General features: G+C 42.1%; 1 protein-coding gene across 3 annotated transcripts in view; it reads right to left on the bottom strand.

The window, feature by feature from the left end:
• SAMD12 (sterile alpha motif domain containing 12) overlaps positions 1 to 20,937 on the bottom strand; it is a 492,848-nt gene that overhangs the window by 194,137 nt on the left and 277,774 nt on the right. The window contains exon 5 of one of the 3 annotated variants that reach the window (XM_025395204.1): positions 12,182 to 12,708. The exons of the other annotated variants lie outside the window; for them this stretch is intronic. Coding sequence (XP_025250989.1) covers positions 12,701 to 12,708 — 8 coding nt within the window. The 3' untranslated portion in view covers positions 12,182 to 12,700. Of the gene's footprint in view, positions 1 to 12,181; positions 12,709 to 20,937 lie in introns of those variants that run through there. 3 annotated transcript variants of the gene reach the window in all.

Here is a 20,937-nt window from a genome sequence, read left to right on the forward strand (position 1 = left end):
TATTTATAAACAAATATATAATAATGTAACAAATAGTTCATATATGTCAGTAATTCCTGATTATATCTTGGCTCAGGAATAACATGGTCTGCTCTCTTCACCTCTTTTAGTAGACAACCAGTAGACATGACCATGCCTCCTCCCTTCTTTAAACCCCACAGAAACTTGCCCTTACTTTTAGGATGAAACCAAAATCCTAATTGTAGCTTTAGGAGATGTTACAAATTATATTACTTCACATCTTGGGCCTTCCTTACTATGTGCTTCTGCTAATTTCTTCATACCAACTTATTTCTAGTCTCTGGGTTCTTCCTATGGGTTGCACCCTCTATTACATTGCTATTCTCCCTGCTTCTCTGCTTTCCTGGTTTTTCAATTATTTCAGATTATTGGCAACTTCATTAATAAATCCTTTCCATAACCTGGTAATCTAGGTTCCTCCCTTATGTACAATTATAAAGCAATTTATTCACAACTGTTACTTAATAATTATTTGTGCAATTCTTTCTTTAATGCCCATGTTCTATTCTATATTTTAAGTGTGATGATAATTTGGCCCAGAACATAGGAGGTACTCAACAAATACATGCTGAATGACTGAAAGTGGCCTCAACTTCAGTTGACCACAGACTTAAAGTATCAGGCAGTGCGATGTAGTGCACAGCAGGTGGATCTCGCGCTGTGTTTGAATTTAGCTTTTGCCCTTGACATCAAGAGTGAGAAGTCATAGAACTCACTGAGCCTCACTGTTCTCATCTGTAGGTACGATGGTATGCACACAGTGCTGCCTGAAATGATGCTCTTCCTTGTTCATAGTCATATCACTGGTCATATTGTCCTATGTGTAACTCTAACCATCTTTTTTGTTTCTAGGGGAAGGTCTCACATGAAAGCAAGCATCCCATCTTCCTCCCTTCAGTAATCCAAAGAGAAGAAGGAATAAGAAAAAGCTTCTCCTCAGTGCTGAAGTAGGTTGCTCAACAAAGGCATTTTATAAGCATCTAGAGACCTGCATCAGATGCCACGTAAACAGCCTCAAATTGAGGAAAGACACGTACATCACCTCCTAAGAGTACAGCACAGTTGTTTGCTAAAGGTTAAAAGGAAGAAATTTTGGAAAAGTAAACAAAAAATCACTAAATTAGGAAGTTGGGCAACATAGATGGGTGGAAGGAACATGGTACTCTGCAGAAACCCCTTCCCTATCTTAGACATAAGATCATCTAAGGCCACAGTGGAGGGGCCCACAGAAGGGACAGTGAGTGGCCAGCCTTGGCAAATTCTTACATGGTTTATTTTTACTTTTGGTGTTTTTTTGTATTATAAATGATCATATATATATAAAGGAGTTATTAAAATTATTGTGATTAAAATTATAAATAAAATTAAGTGACATCAAAACGTAAAAATCATTTTAAAAATTAGTATTACTATGAAAAGTTGCAAGAAAACAAACACCTGTGCATTAGCTCCTGACCTTAAGAAGTAGAACACAGTGGCATCTTCAAAGGTCTAGAGTGCATCTCCTTGATCCCCGCCCTTCACTCTCCACCTACGATAATCACTATGCTATACTTGTGTTCATTATCCACTTGAAAAACAAACACTTCTGCCACCTATGTATATATCTCTAGTGTAAACAATGTACTGTGTAGCTTTGCCTGTGAAATTCAAGTGAATGGGTCATTGCTGCATGTTTTCCATTATTTGACCCTTTTGCTCAACTTTCTTTTTAACATTTATTCATATTGATTCATGTGGCTAATTAGGGCTTATATTCCACCGCACAGATATAGAACAATTTATGTCCTCGTAACTGCAGATGAATTATGGGTTTATGTATATTTTTGGCTATTACTTGACTTTTTTTGCGAACCTCCTCCAACATCTATGGGAGAGGTTCATTTTAAGAATTTCTCTCATACTAAGAATATTCATAAGGGCTAAGATGGAGGGGTAAGGGCAGTTTGTAGGAGGAGGAAGAACTCACTACAACTTGGAACATGTAGTGTAGGGAAGAAAATGCACATGGCTCAACCACACAAAATTCCAATGAAAATGGGGATTTTTTCTCTAACCCCACTGTCACCAATGTGGCCATTCCAAAAGAAATAAACAACCATTCTGGAACTAGACAGGATATCATCCCAACTCATGCAAGTTCTAGCTAATTTGCATGGGTAGACATTTCATGTAAGACACAAGACGTAGCTACATTGGATTAAGTATACAGAAGACATGGAGATACAGGCCCTGATGCAAGAGTTCCCGGATATGTAGAAAAACGCGAAGGCAAAGTTCTACTGCTGGGGCTGCTCACAGACTTGGCTCTTCTCCATGTTCCTTGGGCTGAATGACAAAACTTATTGTGTGAATACATATCATGCAGGTCACAGCTTAAGAGAGCCTGGGAATGCAGAGACGTTACCTAAGATACCACTGAAGAGTGAGTTATAAAGTAGGTCCCAAACATGGAATGAAGAAAGTTCCTCAACACAAAAGGAGGAAATAAACATAACATACAAAAGATTAAAGAATCATATACTTTGGAAGAGATTGATCACAAGAGAAATACAAAAGTTTAATGTATCCTCAAAGTAATTATTCAAACCACAAACTTGCTGAAAGGCAGGTAATGAGGCAACAGATTGAGAAAAAAAGGTACCTTATAAAAGGAATATAAGTAAGCAAATAATTTCATTGCAGAATTTAAAACTGAATGAAAAGCAGTAAAGAAGAGAATCATCCCTTAATGAAGCAGATTAAACTAGAAAAGTGGGACAGTGGTTCCCTAAGCGACATGATCATGACAAATATGAAGGAGAGGGTTGAAAAATTACCTATTGGGTACAGTGTTCGCTATTTGGGGGACAAGTATACTAAAAGCCCTGACTCCACCACTACACAACTCATGTATGTAAGAAATCTGCACGTGTACCTGCCAACTCTATAAAAATAGAAAAAAAAGAAGAAATACAAAGGTAGGGAAAGATGCATAAAATATACATTCCCAGGGTCAAATGTAGGAAATTTTGATGCAGTGGGTCTTGGGTCAGGCTAAGAAATCTGTAATTGCAAATATATCCTGAGATGAGGCTGAAACTCACAAGGCCATAAACTCGTAAGATGGTTTAGAAACTCATAAGATCAGCACAAACTTGAGATATTCACCAGAGTTCAGAGGGACTCTGAAAAAGGCAACTGATAGCGATTAAAGAAAAAAAGATGGACTAAGAACACGGACGTAGTATACACAGCAGATGCACAAGGGGAAGCAGATGAGGAAGAAATTAGAACCAAGGCAACAGAAACCATTTCGAAAATTTATATGGAAGAAAATTTCCCTTAAATGAAAAAAAAAAAAAGTCTCCAGTTTCAAAGGCTTTTACTATGGACTTAATGAAAAGAGAAAAACACTTGGATCTACTGAATATTAACTCTAAGAAAAAGACACTTCTCAAAATCTTGGACAAAGAAATGGAACCCCTGGAAAACAAAGGTACCAATGACATTTGTCTACGTGGTTTTCAGGGAGAACGGTGATTTTATGATTCCTAAATCTTGTATCAGCCCAGCTGTCCATAGTAAGTGAAGGCAGCAAGAAGGTATTTTCAGCCGGGGAAGGACTCTAGAGTGCCGATATCCTCCGTGACAACTGAGATTAATCAAGAGTGTGGAAATGGAGGAACATAAACATTTTAAAACAACAATTTCTAAGAAGAATGTAAATATTAATCTTGAAACAAGAGGTCCACATATGAGAATTAATAACTCAATTAGACTAGACTGGGACAACAATCTTAAACTAGAATAACAAAAACGGGGAGGTTGGGGTGGTATGTGTGGGAAGCTGGAGGAGGAAAGTACGGTAATTTCTTATTTGGACACAGGGGTGAATGAATGGATTGTTTGTCCTCAATATTCATAACTGGGGAAGCCCGAGGTTTAGAACATAGATTTTAAACATGTATTAGTATTACTTAAACATCTGATAGTAACTATCAGAGGAACTTAAGACAGGTACCACACCTTCGAAATCCCCTGGGTGGGGTGGGGAAAAGGAATCAAATAAAAACTCAGGCCATATAGCAAAACTAGCTCCCCCTTCAAAAAAAAGGGGGACAAAGGGAAAAAACTTAAAAAGTCAAATGTAAACGAAGAGAAGAAATAATAGCTTTTGTAAATATATGTACTTCTGAAAGCCTGAAAGTGTATAACACCAAAATATTAATGATCGTTTCTACATTTAGAGTAACTTTAGGTTTTTTATTTTTGCAAAACTATTTAATTCCCTGACAATGATGATGTATTACATGTGTGACTGAAAATAAAACACAAACCTAAAATTCTCCTTCACTCATATGAATGAACATTGATCACGAAGCCACTCATTAAAACTAGAAATGACCAGTGTCCCTGCAGTGGCTGAGATTGGCATTGGCAGTGATTATTCAACTTGTTTCACTAATTTGACTCATTTCCCAAAACAGGATGTGCAGGTGTCGTTCGTTTATTTAGTCACAACACTGATTACTCTTTACAATTGTGCTCATCCCTGCTTTTTTCAGCATAAGTATTGCAGTGATAGGAAGGAGCCCTGGGATGATGGCCTGCATGTGTATGCAGAGGACGTGGGACCTCGACTCACAGCTGCATGACACCGGGTGCTCTGCCATAGCGTCATCCATTACAGGGCCGTGAGGGTTTACTGTTGACATTCCAATACCATTGTAACATGCTTTTCCGCTTTTCTCTCTACTTTGGTCTTAGCCCTCATACTTGCCCCATTACAAACAACAAACTCCAGCCATACCAAACGAGTCCATTTCTTGAATCTCACCACCATCTTTGGAATGCTTTCCCTTGTTAAGTCTCAGCTCTGGAGTCCCCTGCTTCTTGACCTCTGAACCTCTCCCTTTTAAGGGAAGTTAGGGGCCCTTCTAGTGACCTCATATTTATCTCATGCTTAGTAATTTGTCTCCCCGAGGAAATGTCTGCCTCACGAGGAAAACATGGGACTCTTGCGGGCAGGGAATGTGTGATATTTGTCTTCCAGCATTAGCATGGTGCCTGAAAAACAGAAGGTACTCACACACAGTTATCGCAGGGAAGGCTTTCCTGAGTTGATTTACTCCAGCTCCCAGCCTCTTCTTCTCTCACTCATATCTTTTCCTGGTGGGAGAGAACCTAAGCTCTAAAAGCCAGTGTCTGCCAGAGGCTTGTTCCCTGAACTTCTGATTTCCAACAGTCACCTCCTCCCTGTGCACAGTTGAGATTTTTATGCAACAAAATAAGTTGACAGGGGCTCAGTGACAAGTTTGTTGTGTTATGGGACTCCAACCTCACTGAAAATCCTTCTCATCTACCTCCTACACCAAGTTCCACCACTCTCTGGGTAGAAGCCTATGCCAGGCTTGCTCAGCTTTCTGTATCATGCTCCCAAGTGCATCACTTCTGAAAAAGAAGGGATGTTCATGAATAGCTGCTGTTGATGTTAAAAATATTCCCTAGTTGAAGAATTTCCTCACCCACACCTATCTTTTAGAATAAGTTATGATTCTTTTGTTTTTTTTAAACTTACAAGTTAGGACCAAGAAGGAGTGTCCCATTTTCAGGACAGATCAAGGGAGTATTAAATACAGAAGGACTTGACTTATAGTAAAGTGTTAGTCACTAGGAGTTCAAGAGATACTTTAAAGGACCAGGGTTTATGTACTCCATTCTCCTCTAACCTCCCCTTTGATCACTGACCTTCTTAACCTTTACCATATAACCTGTAATCCAATTATCCTGTACTCAGTGACCAAACAGCCCAGGCACCATGCCTCTGGTGTGTGTGTGTGTGTGTGTGTGTGTGTGTGTGTGTGTGTGGCAGGGGGGTTGTGTGTCCCATCCCTTCAGTGCCCATCCTGCAAACCAATAATCTTTCAAGATGCAGCCCAAACAGCACATCTTCTGCAAAGCACTCTCATAGTTAGAAATATAAACAAAGTACTATGGAAGAAGCTATTAATACTTACGTCATTGTATTCTAATTTATCTGTTTACACATCTCTATTTACATATTTATTCAACAACCAGTTATTGAGCATCAGGCACCAGTCAGTGAGCTCTTTGAGTACCTGGCCTGTGTCTGTATCCTATCATGCTAGACCTCAACACCGTACCTGGCATAAGCTATGTACACAATATCTCTTTGGTGCATGAAACAATGATGGAAAGATAAAACCCAGCTCTTTGATATTCAGAAATGACTATGCTCATTTTATAGTAAAGAGATACCTGCCTTTGTATCTAAGATATGTAGGAAATTCACCACAATTTCTTCTTCCTCTTCCTGTTTCTTCCCCCTCTCCTCCCTTCCCCTCCTCTTTATTTTTAATAAATTACTCTTATTGTCAGGAAGTTCTTCTCAAATCAAATTGGAATCACGCCTCCCATAATTTGAGCATCACTTCGAATCTCTCTATTTCGTTTTTGAGACAGGGTATCGTTCTGTTACCCAGGCTGGAGTGCAGTGGAGCGATCATGGCTCACTGCAGCCTCAACCTCCCAGGCTCAAGTGATCCTCCCACTTCAGCCTCCAGAATAGCTGGGGCTACTGGCATGCACCACCACACCCAGCTAATTTTCGTATTTTTGGCAGAGATTGGGATTCAACATGTTGCCCAGGTCGGTTTCGAACTGGTCTCAAGCCATCCTCCTGCCTCTGCCTCTCAAAGTGCTGGATTATGAGCATGAGCCACCATGCCCAGCTCTCCCTTTCTTTGAAGTTGCAAACATTGCTCTTTGTAATTCTTTATATATTTGAAAATTATTCTAACATTTTCTCAGCCAGTCCCACTTCCCAAAAATGTGGTGTGAGAGTTCAAGTTAACTTTACTGTGCTCATGGAGACCAGTTTTCAAGTCTAGATCTCTTTTTAAAATATGTTCTCCTGTGTCATGTTGAAGGTCTTTGCATCACACTGCAGCTGTGGGTCCAGAAACGTCCTAGCCCTAATGAAGGTACAGCCACCACTAAAGGACGAACTTCCTGCATCTGTTGGTAGTACATATCCAAGACCTCAAAGCTCCTCTACCTACTGTGCAATGTTCCCAATGTGGCTCATCCAGGACTGTTATCGTTGTCTCACCCACAAATCCAGACTTTCCCTCCTCTTCCATTTGTGTATGTAACTCGCAGCTTTCCACCAGGATCATGTTTCCCGCCCTCTCACCCAATACTGCAAAGTAGTTGAGGTTGATTTTCCAAGAAATTGTCTTTCCTCACTATTTAGGGGACTTGACATAAAGCTACTTTGTCCGAAGTCCCAAGTATAATGCCAAATTTTCAGGGACAAAGAATTTTCAGGAACTACTGAGTCTCCCGCAACCTGGTGTGACACACTAAATGCTTACCCCTTTTATCTTGCTATTCCGAGGGTGGCAAGCCACTTTATCATTAAAGTGTACGCCAAATCTTTCAGTTTTGCCATGCTATCTACCACCCTAGGGAGTGGTTAGCCATTGAAAATTCTTATTCTGGCACTAGGAACGCAATATGAGATGTCAGGTTAGGTAAATAGGAACAGGGAAGTAACAAGCTTTGAGGACCTTTTCTATGGCAGGTACTGCACTTGTATTTTGTTTTGGGACAGGGTCACCCAGGCTACAGTGCAGTGGCATGATCATGGCTCACTGCAGCCTCGACCTGCTTGGCTCAAGCAATCACCTCAGCCTCCCTAGTAGCTAGGGCGACAGGTGCACACGACCAGCCCAGCTAAGTTTTGTACTTTTGTAAAGATGGGGTTGCCTAGGCTGGTCTCGAACTCCTGGGCTCAAGCAATCCACTTGCTTCAGCCTCTGGAAGTCCTGGGATTACAGGCATAAGCCACCACGCCCAGGCCACATGTTTTCCTTTACTCCTTAAAACCACCTCATGATGTAAGGAGATGTTATTTCCATGCTGCAAATTAGTTCATTTAGATTTGGCATCAGTAATCTGATGATAATCACATGATCAGAGAGTGATGGCACAGATATTTGAACCCAGCGCTGACTAACTCTAAAACAATACCAGGATTTTCCTTCTAGAAAAGGTAATTAAACCTCAGGATATGTTATCAGAGAGGGCTCAATATGATCATTTCCTCAAAAGCTTAAAAACAAGCACAGTTTCTCTCTTCTATGGATAGGTCATACATGGTTTTACCTAAAATCAGGAGCATGGACAATACAACCTTTCAAAGTTTCTTTTGAGTCTATGATTTTTATCATGATAGAATTATCTTCATGAATTGAGGAAGAAAGGGCCTTATGCTTCAGGAATTCTACCCATACTGTCTCCATTTGAAATTCTCAGCGCTCTAGATTAAGGGACAAGATTATGCAAACCAAGCGGGTCCTAGTAATTGCTGGCTTGGAACCAGTAATCCATGTCGCATGCCAGCTCTGCTTTTGCACATCCCTGTCCCTGTACATGCCCTGAGTTTTAAGGTATTGATTCAAACCCCTCCAAAGCAGGAAGACAAAGCATGCTGTCTTGACATGCTTTCTTTATTTCACCTTCTAGTCATGTCCTGCAGGGCGGACAATACAGTAGTGCCCCCTTATCCACATTTTCGCTTTCTACCATTTTAGTTACCTAGGGTCAACCTCAGTCTAAAAATATCACATGAAAAATTCAGGAAATAAACAATTTTAAGTTGCATACCATTCTTTTTTTTTTTTTTTTTGAGACGGAGTCTCGCTCTGTTGCCCAGGCTGGAGTGCAGTGGCGCGATCTCGGCTCACTGCAAGCTCCGCCTCCCAGGCTTACGCCATTCTCCTGCCTCAGCCTCCCGAGTAGCTGGGACTACAGGCGCCCACCACCTCGCACGGCTAGCTTTTTGTATTTTTAGTAGAGACGGGGTTTCACCGTGTTTGCCAGGATGGTCTCGATCTCCTGACCTCGTGATCCGCCCGTCTCGGCCTCCCAAAGTGCTGGGATTACAGGCTTGAGCCACCGCGCCCGGCCTAGTTGCATACCATTCTAAAGGACATGATAAAATCTCATGCCCTCCCACATGCTGTCCCAAAGAGGGACATAAATTCAGCGTGTATCCACACTGCAGACACTCCCTCCTTACTCGCCGTCTTGGTTCTCAGATGGACTCTCCTGACATTGCAGTGTTTCTATTAAAGTAACTCTTATTTTACTTAGTAATTGATCCAAAGCTCAAGAGTAGTGATGCTGGCAATCAGGATATGCCAAAGAGAAGCTGTAAATTGATTCCTTTAAGTGAAATACTGAAAGTTCTCAACTTAATAAGGAAACAACAACAACAAAAATGTGTGCTGAGGTTGCTAAGATCTATGGTAAGAACGAATCTTCTATCCATTGAATTGTGAAGAAACAAAAAGAAATTCATGCATACTTTACATAGGATGCCAGTTTAAGGCTTCCACCAGGGGTCTTGGAAGGTATCCCCTACAGATAAGGGGAGACTACTGTGCAGCTTTTACTCACTTAACATTGTAGCACGTATCTAAAGACAGAAGTCTTGGGCCATGAGATTCTAGATTTAAATGTACTGAAATCATCAGGATAGCAGATCACACAGAAAACACTCAACAGCTAAGCGTATTGTATAACTACTCTACAGATCCAAGAAAGGTTGTGAAACTTAAAAGGACAGAAACAAAGATTAGCAAGCAAGTTATGTTTTCCCAAAGACATAGATTCTTCCCTTTTAGAAAGTGGATCTCTTCAGCTAGAATTGGATGAAGCATGCAGTCAGTACATAAGATGTGCAAGTTAATAACCACTTGTTATTAATAGTTTCTGCAGCTGCTATTTAATTTTAATAATATTTGATATCAATTCTTATCCTTTTGCCTAATTACCAAGACAGTGAGTTTGTGTCTACTTTTTGAATTCCAATGTGGAAATGGACTAAAAAACAACATATTAAAGAAGAAAATTAACTCTGATAAAGATAATGTTATTTCCTCAAAATGTTGAGATGCTGATAAACTTTTAGACTATGAGGAAGAGAGGAGTTTGGTTGCCATTGCTGTTGTTTTTACCTTTTGCGATTTCTATTTGAAGGCATTCAGAATCTATTGAGCAAAGGCAGCAACTACTGGTTAAGTATTTCATCAAGTTCTGTTTTGCACATGGAAAGTCATTTCTGCCTATAGCTCAGCCTCCCTGTTGCTTGGAAATTGACAGGACAGCAAAGGCATCCCTCCCTAACAATTTCCTGACAACCTCATGTTTTTGTTATTTAACATAAACAAATAGAAACCTTCAAAATTCAAATGAATGTTAATCAACACTCTGTAAAATGTTGATCATATCAATATATTGACATTGATACCCTAACTCACTGGGAGAATCAAGAATGAGCCACCACCTATCTCTAAGATTAAACAAAGATCTTTGCTTCCCCTCTGTCCTACTTTACTAACAACCTCATAAAGAAAGAAAGGGGGCCAGGCACAGTGGCTCACACCTGTAGTCCCAGCATTTTGGGAAGCTGAGGTATGAGGATTGTTTGAGCCCAGCCAGGAGTTTGAGACCAGCCTGGGCAACATAGGGAGACCCTGTCTCTACAGAAACTAAAAAATTAGCCAGGCTTGGTAGTGCATGCCTGTAGTCCCAGCTACTTGGGAGTCTGAGGCAGTAGGATCACTTGAGGCTAGGGAGGTGAGGGCTGTAGTGAGCTGTGACTGCGCCACTGCACTCCAGCCTGAGCCACAGAGTGAGACCCTGTCTTAAAAAATAAAGAGAAAATAAAGAAAAGGAAAGAGAAAATAAAGGAAAGGAAAGAGAAAGAGAGAAAGAAAAATGCACAAGCTGACACTCTGCCAGCTCTACTAGAGAAGGAAAAAAGACAATTCCTTGAAATGCATGGGAAGGGTAGGTGGGAGGGGAGCAGGCTGATTATAATCAGGGCCTTCCTCACATCTCTTTTAAGAAACGAAGCAAAACTCTGGTGTCTGTCCTGAATCTTTTGGCTGTAGCCGCAGCTTTGAGGAGTGGTGCTGATCAAGTAGCCTCGCTGCATTTCTGTGGTCTGTGCAAGTACAGCCTGATGGAATGATGCGGCAGTGATTTTGTTCTTGCTTTTCTGATGGGTCCCTGAGGGTGATTCTGAGTAATTGTGTCTCTGTTCCTGCAGCTGCTATGGGTGGGTCCTCTCTTTGTCCTCCCCATGCACTCACTTCAACACTGAGAGGCTGTCTCTTCAGAGCAGGTGGTTTGCAGCCCCTTGCCCCAGTCGGGGCTCCTCCAGGGCACGTTTTCACACATCTTGTAGTTTCATCTGGATATGGGTGTGAACAGAGGCTAAGCACAGATGAAATGGTGTTTCTGAATAAAAGAATGTGCTACCCAGGAGGCATGACCAGCATTTAATTTGCTGCCTGTGTTCAATAGACTGTGAGCTCCTCAAGGGCAGGGATTGTGTCTCATTTGTCTTTGTACCCTCGGTGACTAACACACATTCATTTGTTCATTCATTTATTCAACAAACATTTACTGAGAGCTGGAGGAACAAGATGAATAAGGCACAGGCTTCAACAAAGAAGACATTTCACTTGCCCCACAGGCTGTATTGCCTTGGAATAAATTTCAAGAACATTACAAGATACATAAATATACACCCAAAAGAAAAAACACAAAAGCTGGGCTGTCTTACTGATAGACTGACTCATGTCAAAGACGAATGGGAGCTGCCTTTATATAGATAAGAAAACCAATTGCCAGGGATGACCAATTCTTGACCTTATGGTCTCTTTACCTTGAGCAAGAGGGCTCATGGAGGTAAAGTATTTCAAGTAGACATTTTATTTGCTCTCTGTATCATTCTTGACCTTACAACTTAATTTTGTCATGTATATACTCATACACATACACATATGTATATATGTATATTATTATTTTAAATATTTTAATTTCCTGCTAGGCGTGATGGCTCATGCCTATAATCCCAGCACTTTGGGAGGCCAAGGTGGGTGGATCACTTGAGACCAGGAGCTGGAAACCAGCCTGGCCAACACGGCAAAACCCTGTCTTTACTAAAAATACAAAAATTAGCTGGGTATAGTGGTGCATGCCTGTAGTCCCAGCTGCTTGGGAGGCTGAGGCAGAAGAGTCACTTGAATCCGGGAGGCGGAGGTTGCAGTGAGCCAAGATTGTGTCATTGCACTCCAGCCTGGGCGACAGGGTGAGACTCTGTCTCAAAAAAATTTTAATTTCCAAAAGTTTACATAATTCAAGGCTCTCCAGACTGAAATTTAAATAAAGATTATGACCCAAATTCCTATAGGAGCGAGGATGTAAAACAATTGAAGTAAAGCCAGAGGAAGGAACGGGGGTCAGAACAGAGCGCACTGGAAAGACATCCTCTTGTTTCAGTTGTCCATTCTAAATTTGTGGCTTAAAACAATCATTTTAATTTGTTCATACTTTTGTGGGTGAGGCAATCCTGAAGGGCTCAGCTGGGTGGTTTATCTCTGATCCTTATGACATCACCTCACGGGGATGAAAAATGAATGGCTTCTTCATTTGTGTATCTGGCACCTTAGAGCTCCTTGACCTTTTTGTCTTTCTCTACATGGTGTTTCTTTCTCTAGGGCGTCTTCATGTGGCTTGGTCTTCTCACAGCATGGTCTTGGTCTTCTCACGTCACATACCCTTCTCAGGGTAGCTGGCCTTGGTGTGACATGGTGCCTCACTGCCCTGAACACGTGTCCCAACAGATAGAAAATGAGCCAGTGTATGCCTAGCTTAGCCTCGCCTCTTGTATTTCACTGATAAGAGCAGTCACTAAGACTTCCCAGATCCAAGAGGAGCATACCTAGACCCCACCTCTCAGAAAAGAAATGTTAAATAGGCCGGACGTGGTGGCTCACGCCTGTAATCCCAGCACTTTGGGAGGCTGAGGCGGGCGGATCATGAGGTCAGGAGATCGAGACTATCCTGGCTAACAGGTGAAACCCCATCTCCACTAAAAATACAAAAAATTAGCTGGGTGTGGTGCCGGGCACCTGTAGTCCCAGCTACTCCTGAGGCTGAGGCAGGAGAATGGCATGAACCCGGGAGGTAGAGCTTGCAGTGGGTCGAGATGGCGCCACTGTACTCCAGCCTGGGCGAAGAGTGAGACTCTGTCTCAAAAAAAAAAAAAAAAGGCCGGGCACGGTGGCTCAAGCCTGTAATCCCAGCACTTTGGGAGGCCGAGACGGGCGGATCACAAGGTCAGGAGATCGAGACCATCCTGGCTAACATGGTGAAACCCCGTCTCTACTAAAAAATACAAAAAAATAGCCGGGCGAAGTGGCGGGCGCCTGTAGTCCCAGCTACTCGGGAGGCTGAGGCAGGAGAATGGCGTAAACCCGGGAGGCGGAGCTTGCAGTGAGCTGAGATCCGGCCACTGCACTCCAGCCTGGGCGACAGAGCGAGACTCCGTCTCAAAAAAAAAAAAAAAAAAAAAAGAAATGTTAAATATTTTACAAACATCTTTAATATGCCATAGCCTAAGAGAGCACCTCTATGAACCAGATTATTGCATTGTGTGGCTGTGGCCCGGTCTGAATCTGTTCAGGCTGCACCGTAGACAGACTGGGTGGTTTATAAACCACAGAAATTTATCTCTCATGGTTCTAGAGGCTGAACATCTGGTATCAGGATGCCACCATGGTCAGTTTCTGGTGCCGGCTGCAGATGCCAACCTCTCCTTGTGTCTTTGCATAGTGGAAAGCAAGTGAGAGAGCTCTCTGGGACCCCTTTTATAAGGGCACTGATCCCATTCATGACGGCTCCACTTTCAAGACCTAATCACTCCCAAAAGCCGCACCCCCAAATGCCATCACATTGGGATTGGTGTTTCGACGTATCAATTTCAGGAGGGCACAAACAGGCAGTATGTGACAGGCCCAGTGTGAAAATAGCTTAAATGTTTAAAATAGAAGATAAACATTTATATTTTAAATTGTTGAAATCTGATTTTAAATATTGGCAACTAATTCAAATTTTCTGAAACCCTCTGAGTGGCAGACATGCATATTCACAGAAATGGCCCATGCCCACCATTATGTACCCTTTGCTTAAAGCACTAAACAAAATTCTCACGAAAAAGTTTTAAGAGGCCTGGTGTGGTGGCTCACACCTGTAATCCCAGCACTCTGGGAGGCTGAGGTGGGCGGATTACCTGAAGTCAGGAGTTTGAGACTAGCCCAGCCAACATGGCAAAACCCCGTCTCTACTAAAAATACAAAAAAATTAGCCAGGCTTGGTGGCAGGCGTCTATAATCCCAACTACTCAGGAAGCTGAGGCATGAGAATCGTTTGAACCCAGGAGGTGGAGGTTGCAGTGAGTCGAGATCATGCCGCTGCACTCCAGCCTGGGCGACAGAGCAAGACTCTGTCTCAAAAAAAAAAAAAAAAAAAAAAGTTTTAAAGAGACTACTGAAATACATTTGGAAATAATTTGGCTACAACTTACAATAACAATCTTAAAAGTGTTTCACTGTCTTTGAGAAGAGACTTGAAACCCACCAATCGTAGATAAGGGATCTTTCTACATAACTCTATCATGCCCGATTTAGTAGGAGAAAATCGAGTATCTCCTACTTTGAAATTTCCCTTTTCCCATTTCTATCTTGGCCGAATTATAGTCTGATGAAGAATATAGTGAGTTTCATTTCTTGTTGAATTTGACTGAGAACTAGAAATACAAGATGATGATACAATACTGACTTAATGCCCCAAAGGAAAGAAAAACAAAAGGAATCCCAGAAACGGAATAAGTCACTGATATAAATAGCCCCAAATCCAGATCAGTAGTTCCCAAATGCTAGTGATAGAATCACCTTCTGACTCAGAAGAATTAGGAAATGTCCCAAGAATCTTCATTTTCAATTAATTACTCTAGAGGATTCTGATGTAGGTGGTCCATGTACTGCACTGCTGGTATTCAATTACATGAACAGGCTTTTGACAGAGAGAAAAATGGGCACAGCTATAGTCAGGATGGTGCCTCCTTTGAGGAGTTGGTGGTGGAGGTGGTAGCAATGCAGTCAAGATAAGGATGTACATGGTGGACCCCATTTCCCTAACTCAGTGTGGAAAAAGTGCTAGGAGTAGGAAATAGGGGTTCTAGCTCTAATTGAGTATTGGCCAACTAAGTGAGCTCACGGAAGTCATTTACCCTCTCAAGACTTCAGTTTCCTCATCTGTAAGATAAGGAGGGTTGGCCTGGGCTCCAACAATGGCAAGTGCAATTCTCCACATCTCAAGAAGGAGGTAGGTCCTGCTCATCCCGTGCACCAATCTTTCCCCAATTCTCCTCTACTCAGACACTTCCAACAGAGTGGAGTTAGCAAATTGGTTAAAACCAATTTTCTAGCCTTGATGGAGGATCTCAGTGATCTCTTTCTCTTCTTGTTTGTGTGGCTACATGGTAGTTTTGGAGAGAAAATCTGGTGGAAAAAATAATAAAAGGTAGTTTTGTGGGCGGGGGGGGGGGGGGGGAATCATTTTGGGGACAGACGCTAACCAGAAATGGCAACATGCAAAAATTGACAGGGGAGTATTATAAAACACCCTGAAAGCCAGTCCCAGCCTTATTTTGGTTAACATGGTGATGAAGATCTTTGTGGTTTCCTCTAGAGTATCCCATTAGCCACATCCCAGGACAATCAACAGGAGGGGCTGGGTTGGGATTAGGGTGAGCAAATTTGTGGTCTTGTACGCATATGAACTTGAGAGTAAGTGCCTCTACATTTTGTGCCAAGCACTTTGCTTGCCTTACCTCATCCTGGACCTGAAGAGGTGTATTAGAACAATAGAGTTGCAAGCTCACTGAAGTTTCCATCTCTACCATAGACCCCTTGGGCCAAGGAGTGTATTGTGTAGAGGGGGAAATGCAAACAGATCAGGCTGGACTAGGTCAGGACTTCCATGGATTTGATTTACTAAGGGGCACTCAATATAATGGACACAAGCTTTGGAGCTGCATTGGGTTAGCCATGCAACTTTGGTTAAGTTACTTAACCTCTTAGTCTCAGTTTTCTGATTTGTAAAGTGAGAATAAAAATATCTTCTTGGCAGGGATGTTGTAAAGAGAATGTGCATACATATACGGCACTTGGCACACAGTATGTGGTCATTACATGGAAATTCCTTCCTGACTTCCAGCTTCCATTCTGCCTCTAGTGACTGCCAGGAAATGAAGCAAACTAGAGACAGCAAACTTCAAGCCAAACATGGATGTGGAAATCCATATCCTTGTGCAGAGGAAGCCCTGTACGTATTTGCATTCATTGTTGACTTTCTGACTCACTGTTGCTTTCTGTTTTAACTCCCCCTATCCTGCTCAGGTTAAACTAATGTGGGAAGGTTGACAGTACAATGCTGGGACCTTGCCCACTAGGAAACATCTCCCAGGGCTGCTCTGAGGTCAGAGTTCCAGGGAAAAATACCACAAAGGCTTGTGTCGTAGGCCAACTTGGTAAGAATTATAGCAACCTTTTCCTTATGTGATTAGTATATGCTTAACTCAGTTCTGAGCACTTTATAAACTTTATCAAAGTCAGCCCTTGCAACATTGTAAGAGGTAGATATAACTATTCCCACTTTAAAGATGAGGAAATAGAGGCTAAAATGGCTAGTAAACTGCAGAAGTGGGATATGAACTGGGTTTGTTCCTGAGCTCTTAACCATTGTGTCCTATTGATCATTCATCACTCTGGAAATGGAAACAACACAAGAAGAGTTCCAAGCTCTCATGTAGAATAGCACTAGCATGTGATAAAGAACAGGATAACACACCATGTCATAGCTCAACTAGACAGTAAACTCCTTGAGGGCAGGGACTTGTTTTATTCTCTTTGGTATCTCCATTTTTTAGTGTAATGAAAGGCTCTCAGCAGGAGCTCAATCACTGAGTCTTGGATGTACGGTCACATGCCACATAATGACATTTTAGTAAAAAATGAATCGATATACAATGGTGGTCCCATAAGATTATGAAGGAGCTGAAATATTCCTATCATCTAGTAACATCATAACCATTGTAACATTACAGTACAATTATTATATTTTTATAAATTTAGTGTAGCCTAAGTGTGCAGTGTTTATAAAGTCGACAGTAGTGTTCAGTAATGTCTTAGATCTTCACATTCACTCACCACTCACTCACTGACCAGCTGACTCACCCAGAGCAACCTCCAGTCTTGCAGGTTTCATTCACGGTAAATGCCCTATATGAGGGTACCATTTTTTATTTTTTATCCTGCACTTATACTCTACCTTTTCTAGGTTTAAACATGTTTTGATATATAAATACTAACTATTGTGTTAAAAGTACCTGCAGTATTCAGTACAGTGACATCCTGTACAGGTTTGTAGCCTACAGCAATAGATTATACCACATATCCTAGGGCTGTAATAGACTATACCATCTAGGTTTCTGTAAGCGCACACTGCGATGCTCACACAATGAAATTATCTAATGATGCATATCCCAGAACATATTCCTGTCACTAAGCGATGTATGACTATATAAGCAAATAAAGTGATACATGCTAAGGTGTATGGTAGAGACAGAGATGTTGGTGAGAATTCACAGGTCCAGAAAGGTTGGTAGTGGTACAATGAGGAGGGCCAATTTCTCAGAGGACAGAGTGGAACCTGAGCTGGGATTTGGAGAGGTCAAACAGGACAAAGATGTAGAAGAAAGACATAAATGAAGGCATGATGCAGCATAAGCCTGGGGTGTAGACAGTGAGGAAAACAAACTGCTTAGAGAATTATCTGTCCAACTAGCCAGTGGGGCAAGGAGCCAGTTAAACCAATCCTCCCTGGTGGCTTGTTGGAGTAAGATTGTATTAACTGGAAACAGGTCAAGAGCAGTGAAAACAAGGTCAAAGGACAGGGTAGGTGGGTCTAGGCATATAAAGTAGGGGAGAAAACTGGAGCCGCTGGACTGCAGGAGACACAGTTCCCCACTCATGGTAGAGGATATGCAAATATAACTTTTGGCATCTGGCAAACATATAAAAGGAAGACAAGTCAGCCATGAAGAATGTGGAGGAGGAGGAGCACCAGGAAAGGTGCTGAGAGAAGGGACGCTGGGGCTAACCACTCTCCATTCAGCTTGTCCCGCACCACAGCAGCCTACCTGCTCTCCAGAGACCCTTGGTGCATCTGTTTATTCTGTAATATGAACTCAGGGAAATCATAATTATCGAGGGATGTCACAGGCTCCTGCATGAGGTCCCAAAAGGCATATAATCCCTTTAGTAGGGTTTTCTGATTAGATGTAGTAAACAAACTTTATAAAACCATATAAATATATATATATGTAATTCTATTACAGTTTCATACACATGCTAATATAGATTTATACAAATAATTTTAATATGGGCTAAAGAGCTAAATCTAAAAATGGAAGAACATAAAGGATGGTTATGTCTTGAGGCTACTGTTTCCATGCTTATCCTTCTCAACTGAATATTCCAGAAAGATGGTAGAAATGTACTAGTCAGTTTGCTCTCTCAATATATATTCAATCTATGTGTCCCAGGCAGGAAGAAAGTGCTACTCCACACGAGCCTTCAGAACCCCAACATTTTTCACCAAAAGTCCAGAATAATTATGTGGGCTAATCTCTGCCTCTAACTCATGGGATTGAACAGCTAGCTCCTCCAGGCTGCGTGCTGTAGAACCAACGACCCATAAGATGTGAGAAGGCATTGAGAGGGAAATAGTTTTCTGGATGTGACAGGGGGTCTCTAAGAGCAGCCCCAGGTTCTGTGATTCACTAAGAGAACTCTCAGGACTCAGCATATAGTTGTACTCATGGCTAAGATTTACAATAGCAAAAGGATACAAAGTAAAATCAACAAAGGGAAAAGGCACCTGGGGCAGAGTCCAGAGAAAACTAGGCATGAGCCAACAAAAGTCCTTCCTTTAGTAGAGTCATACAGGATGTGTTGAATTCCTCCAACAAGGATTTGTGACAACACATGTGAAATGTCTACCAGGCAAGCTCATCAGAGACTCAGTGGCCAAGGCTGCTATTGTTGTTGTCAAAGACAGGGTCTTGCTCTGCTGCTCAGGCTGGAGTACAGTGGTGCAGTGACAGCTCACTGCAGCCCCGAATTCCCGGGCTCATGGGATTCTCCTGCCTCAGTACCCCTTTACCCCCATGGCCCACCTTGAATAGCTGGAACTACAGGCACACATCACCATGCCTGGTTAATTTTCTAAAACTATTTTGTAGAGACAGGGTCTCGCTGTGTAGCTCAGGCTGGTCTTGAACTCCTGGGCTCAAGTGATCTTCCTACCTTGGCCTACCAAAGTGCTGGGATTACAGGCATGAGCCACTGGGCCCAGTCTCAGTGCCCCAGGTTTTTACTGGGGATCCTTCCTAGCATGTACCAAACTTCTAGGCTCCCAGAAGAAAAGCAGGTGTTCAGCATAAATGACACTGTTTATACAAACAGTTCAGACACCATGAACCATTCTGGTCAGGGAGTGTGGGAACCCTCCTGAAACCCAAGTTTCTAGACACCAGCCGGGGCCAACCTTGCAAACAGAACTTTCTAAGGAAAACAATCTAAGGCCTGCTACGTTAACTGCTTTCTCCACAATGGTCTCAAATATGTGTAAAATGTGGGGAAAGGTGAGAAAAGTCTGGATACTATGGCTACTTTTTGAAGCTTAATAATGCACACTAGCATGTTAAAGGGTTTGAGAAGTACTACACTATAAAAGGCTGTTTTTTAAACGTACATTTTCCAAACCTATTTGACTATAATAATATATTTTTTAAAAAGAACACCTATAACATCCTATTGATACAAATGTCCTATAGAATACAATTTGGGAAATCCTGGACTAAATGGATAAGCTTCCATCACTTGTCTGGTTTCAGTTTTCACCATCATAAAACACACTAGTAATAATAACTAGCTCTTACATAACTCTTACTGTGTGTTAAGAGCTTTTTTATACAATAACTCATCTAATTAGAGGTTGAACTAGGTTACCTCAAAGCAGGGCAAAGTGGCACAGTCGGGGGTTAACAGTGCACGCACTGAATCTGACTGCTGGGGCTAGTTTCCAGTTGTGCCAGTGATTAGCTGTGTAGCAAGCTGCTTAACCTTAGTGTGTCTCAGTTTCCTCACCTGTAAAACGAGAATAGTGCTTAGTACACACTAACTGCTATAAATGTGTTTATTACTCATTTTTATTTCTTATATTTTTTGAGACAATGTCTCAATCTGTTGCCCAGGCTGGAGTGCAATGGTGCCATCTCAGCTCACTGCAGCCTCTGCCCCCCAATCTCAAGTGATCCTCCCACCTCAGCCTCGCGAGTAGCTGGCACTACAGGCACGTGCTACCATGCCCAGCTAAATTTTTGGAGAGACAGGGTTTTGCCATGTTGCCCAGGCTGGTCTCAAACTCCTGGCCTCAAGTGATCCACCTGCCTCGGCCTCCCAAAGTGCTGGGGTTATGGGCATGAGCCACTGTGCCTGACTGCTTCTTACTTTTTAAAAAAGTAAATGAAGTTCTTTCCAGCACAAGCCGTTTTGATCCTTTGTTCCACACTATGAATCACAGGAAGGCACAGACAACAATCTTGTGGCTTCAGAGACTATAGGGTGAGCTGGTCAGACAAGGGTGGCCTGAGGGAACCAGAATAGCACCAGGTGGAGTTGGCCCACCTGGGCCAAGGAAGCCCTGACACCCAAGGCCAGTCAAAGCCAGAAGCCAATTCCAGGAACTAAACACAGACTGTCACAGGCCAAGAGGCACCATTAATTTCCTGGGAGTCTAGGACCAAGGCCAAGAACAGAAGTGATCTGCTTTTGACTGTAAATAGAGCAAGACTCTAAACAGCCTTCAATTAAACCTGGCAATTTTATCCATATGCTTGGAGAAATGTACCTCACAAGAAAATCC

The sequence above is a fragment of the Theropithecus gelada genome, chromosome 8, assembly GCF_003255815.1.
Source record: "Theropithecus gelada isolate Dixy chromosome 8, Tgel_1.0, whole genome shotgun sequence".
Lineage (NCBI taxonomy): Eukaryota > Metazoa > Chordata > Mammalia > Primates > Cercopithecidae > Theropithecus > Theropithecus gelada.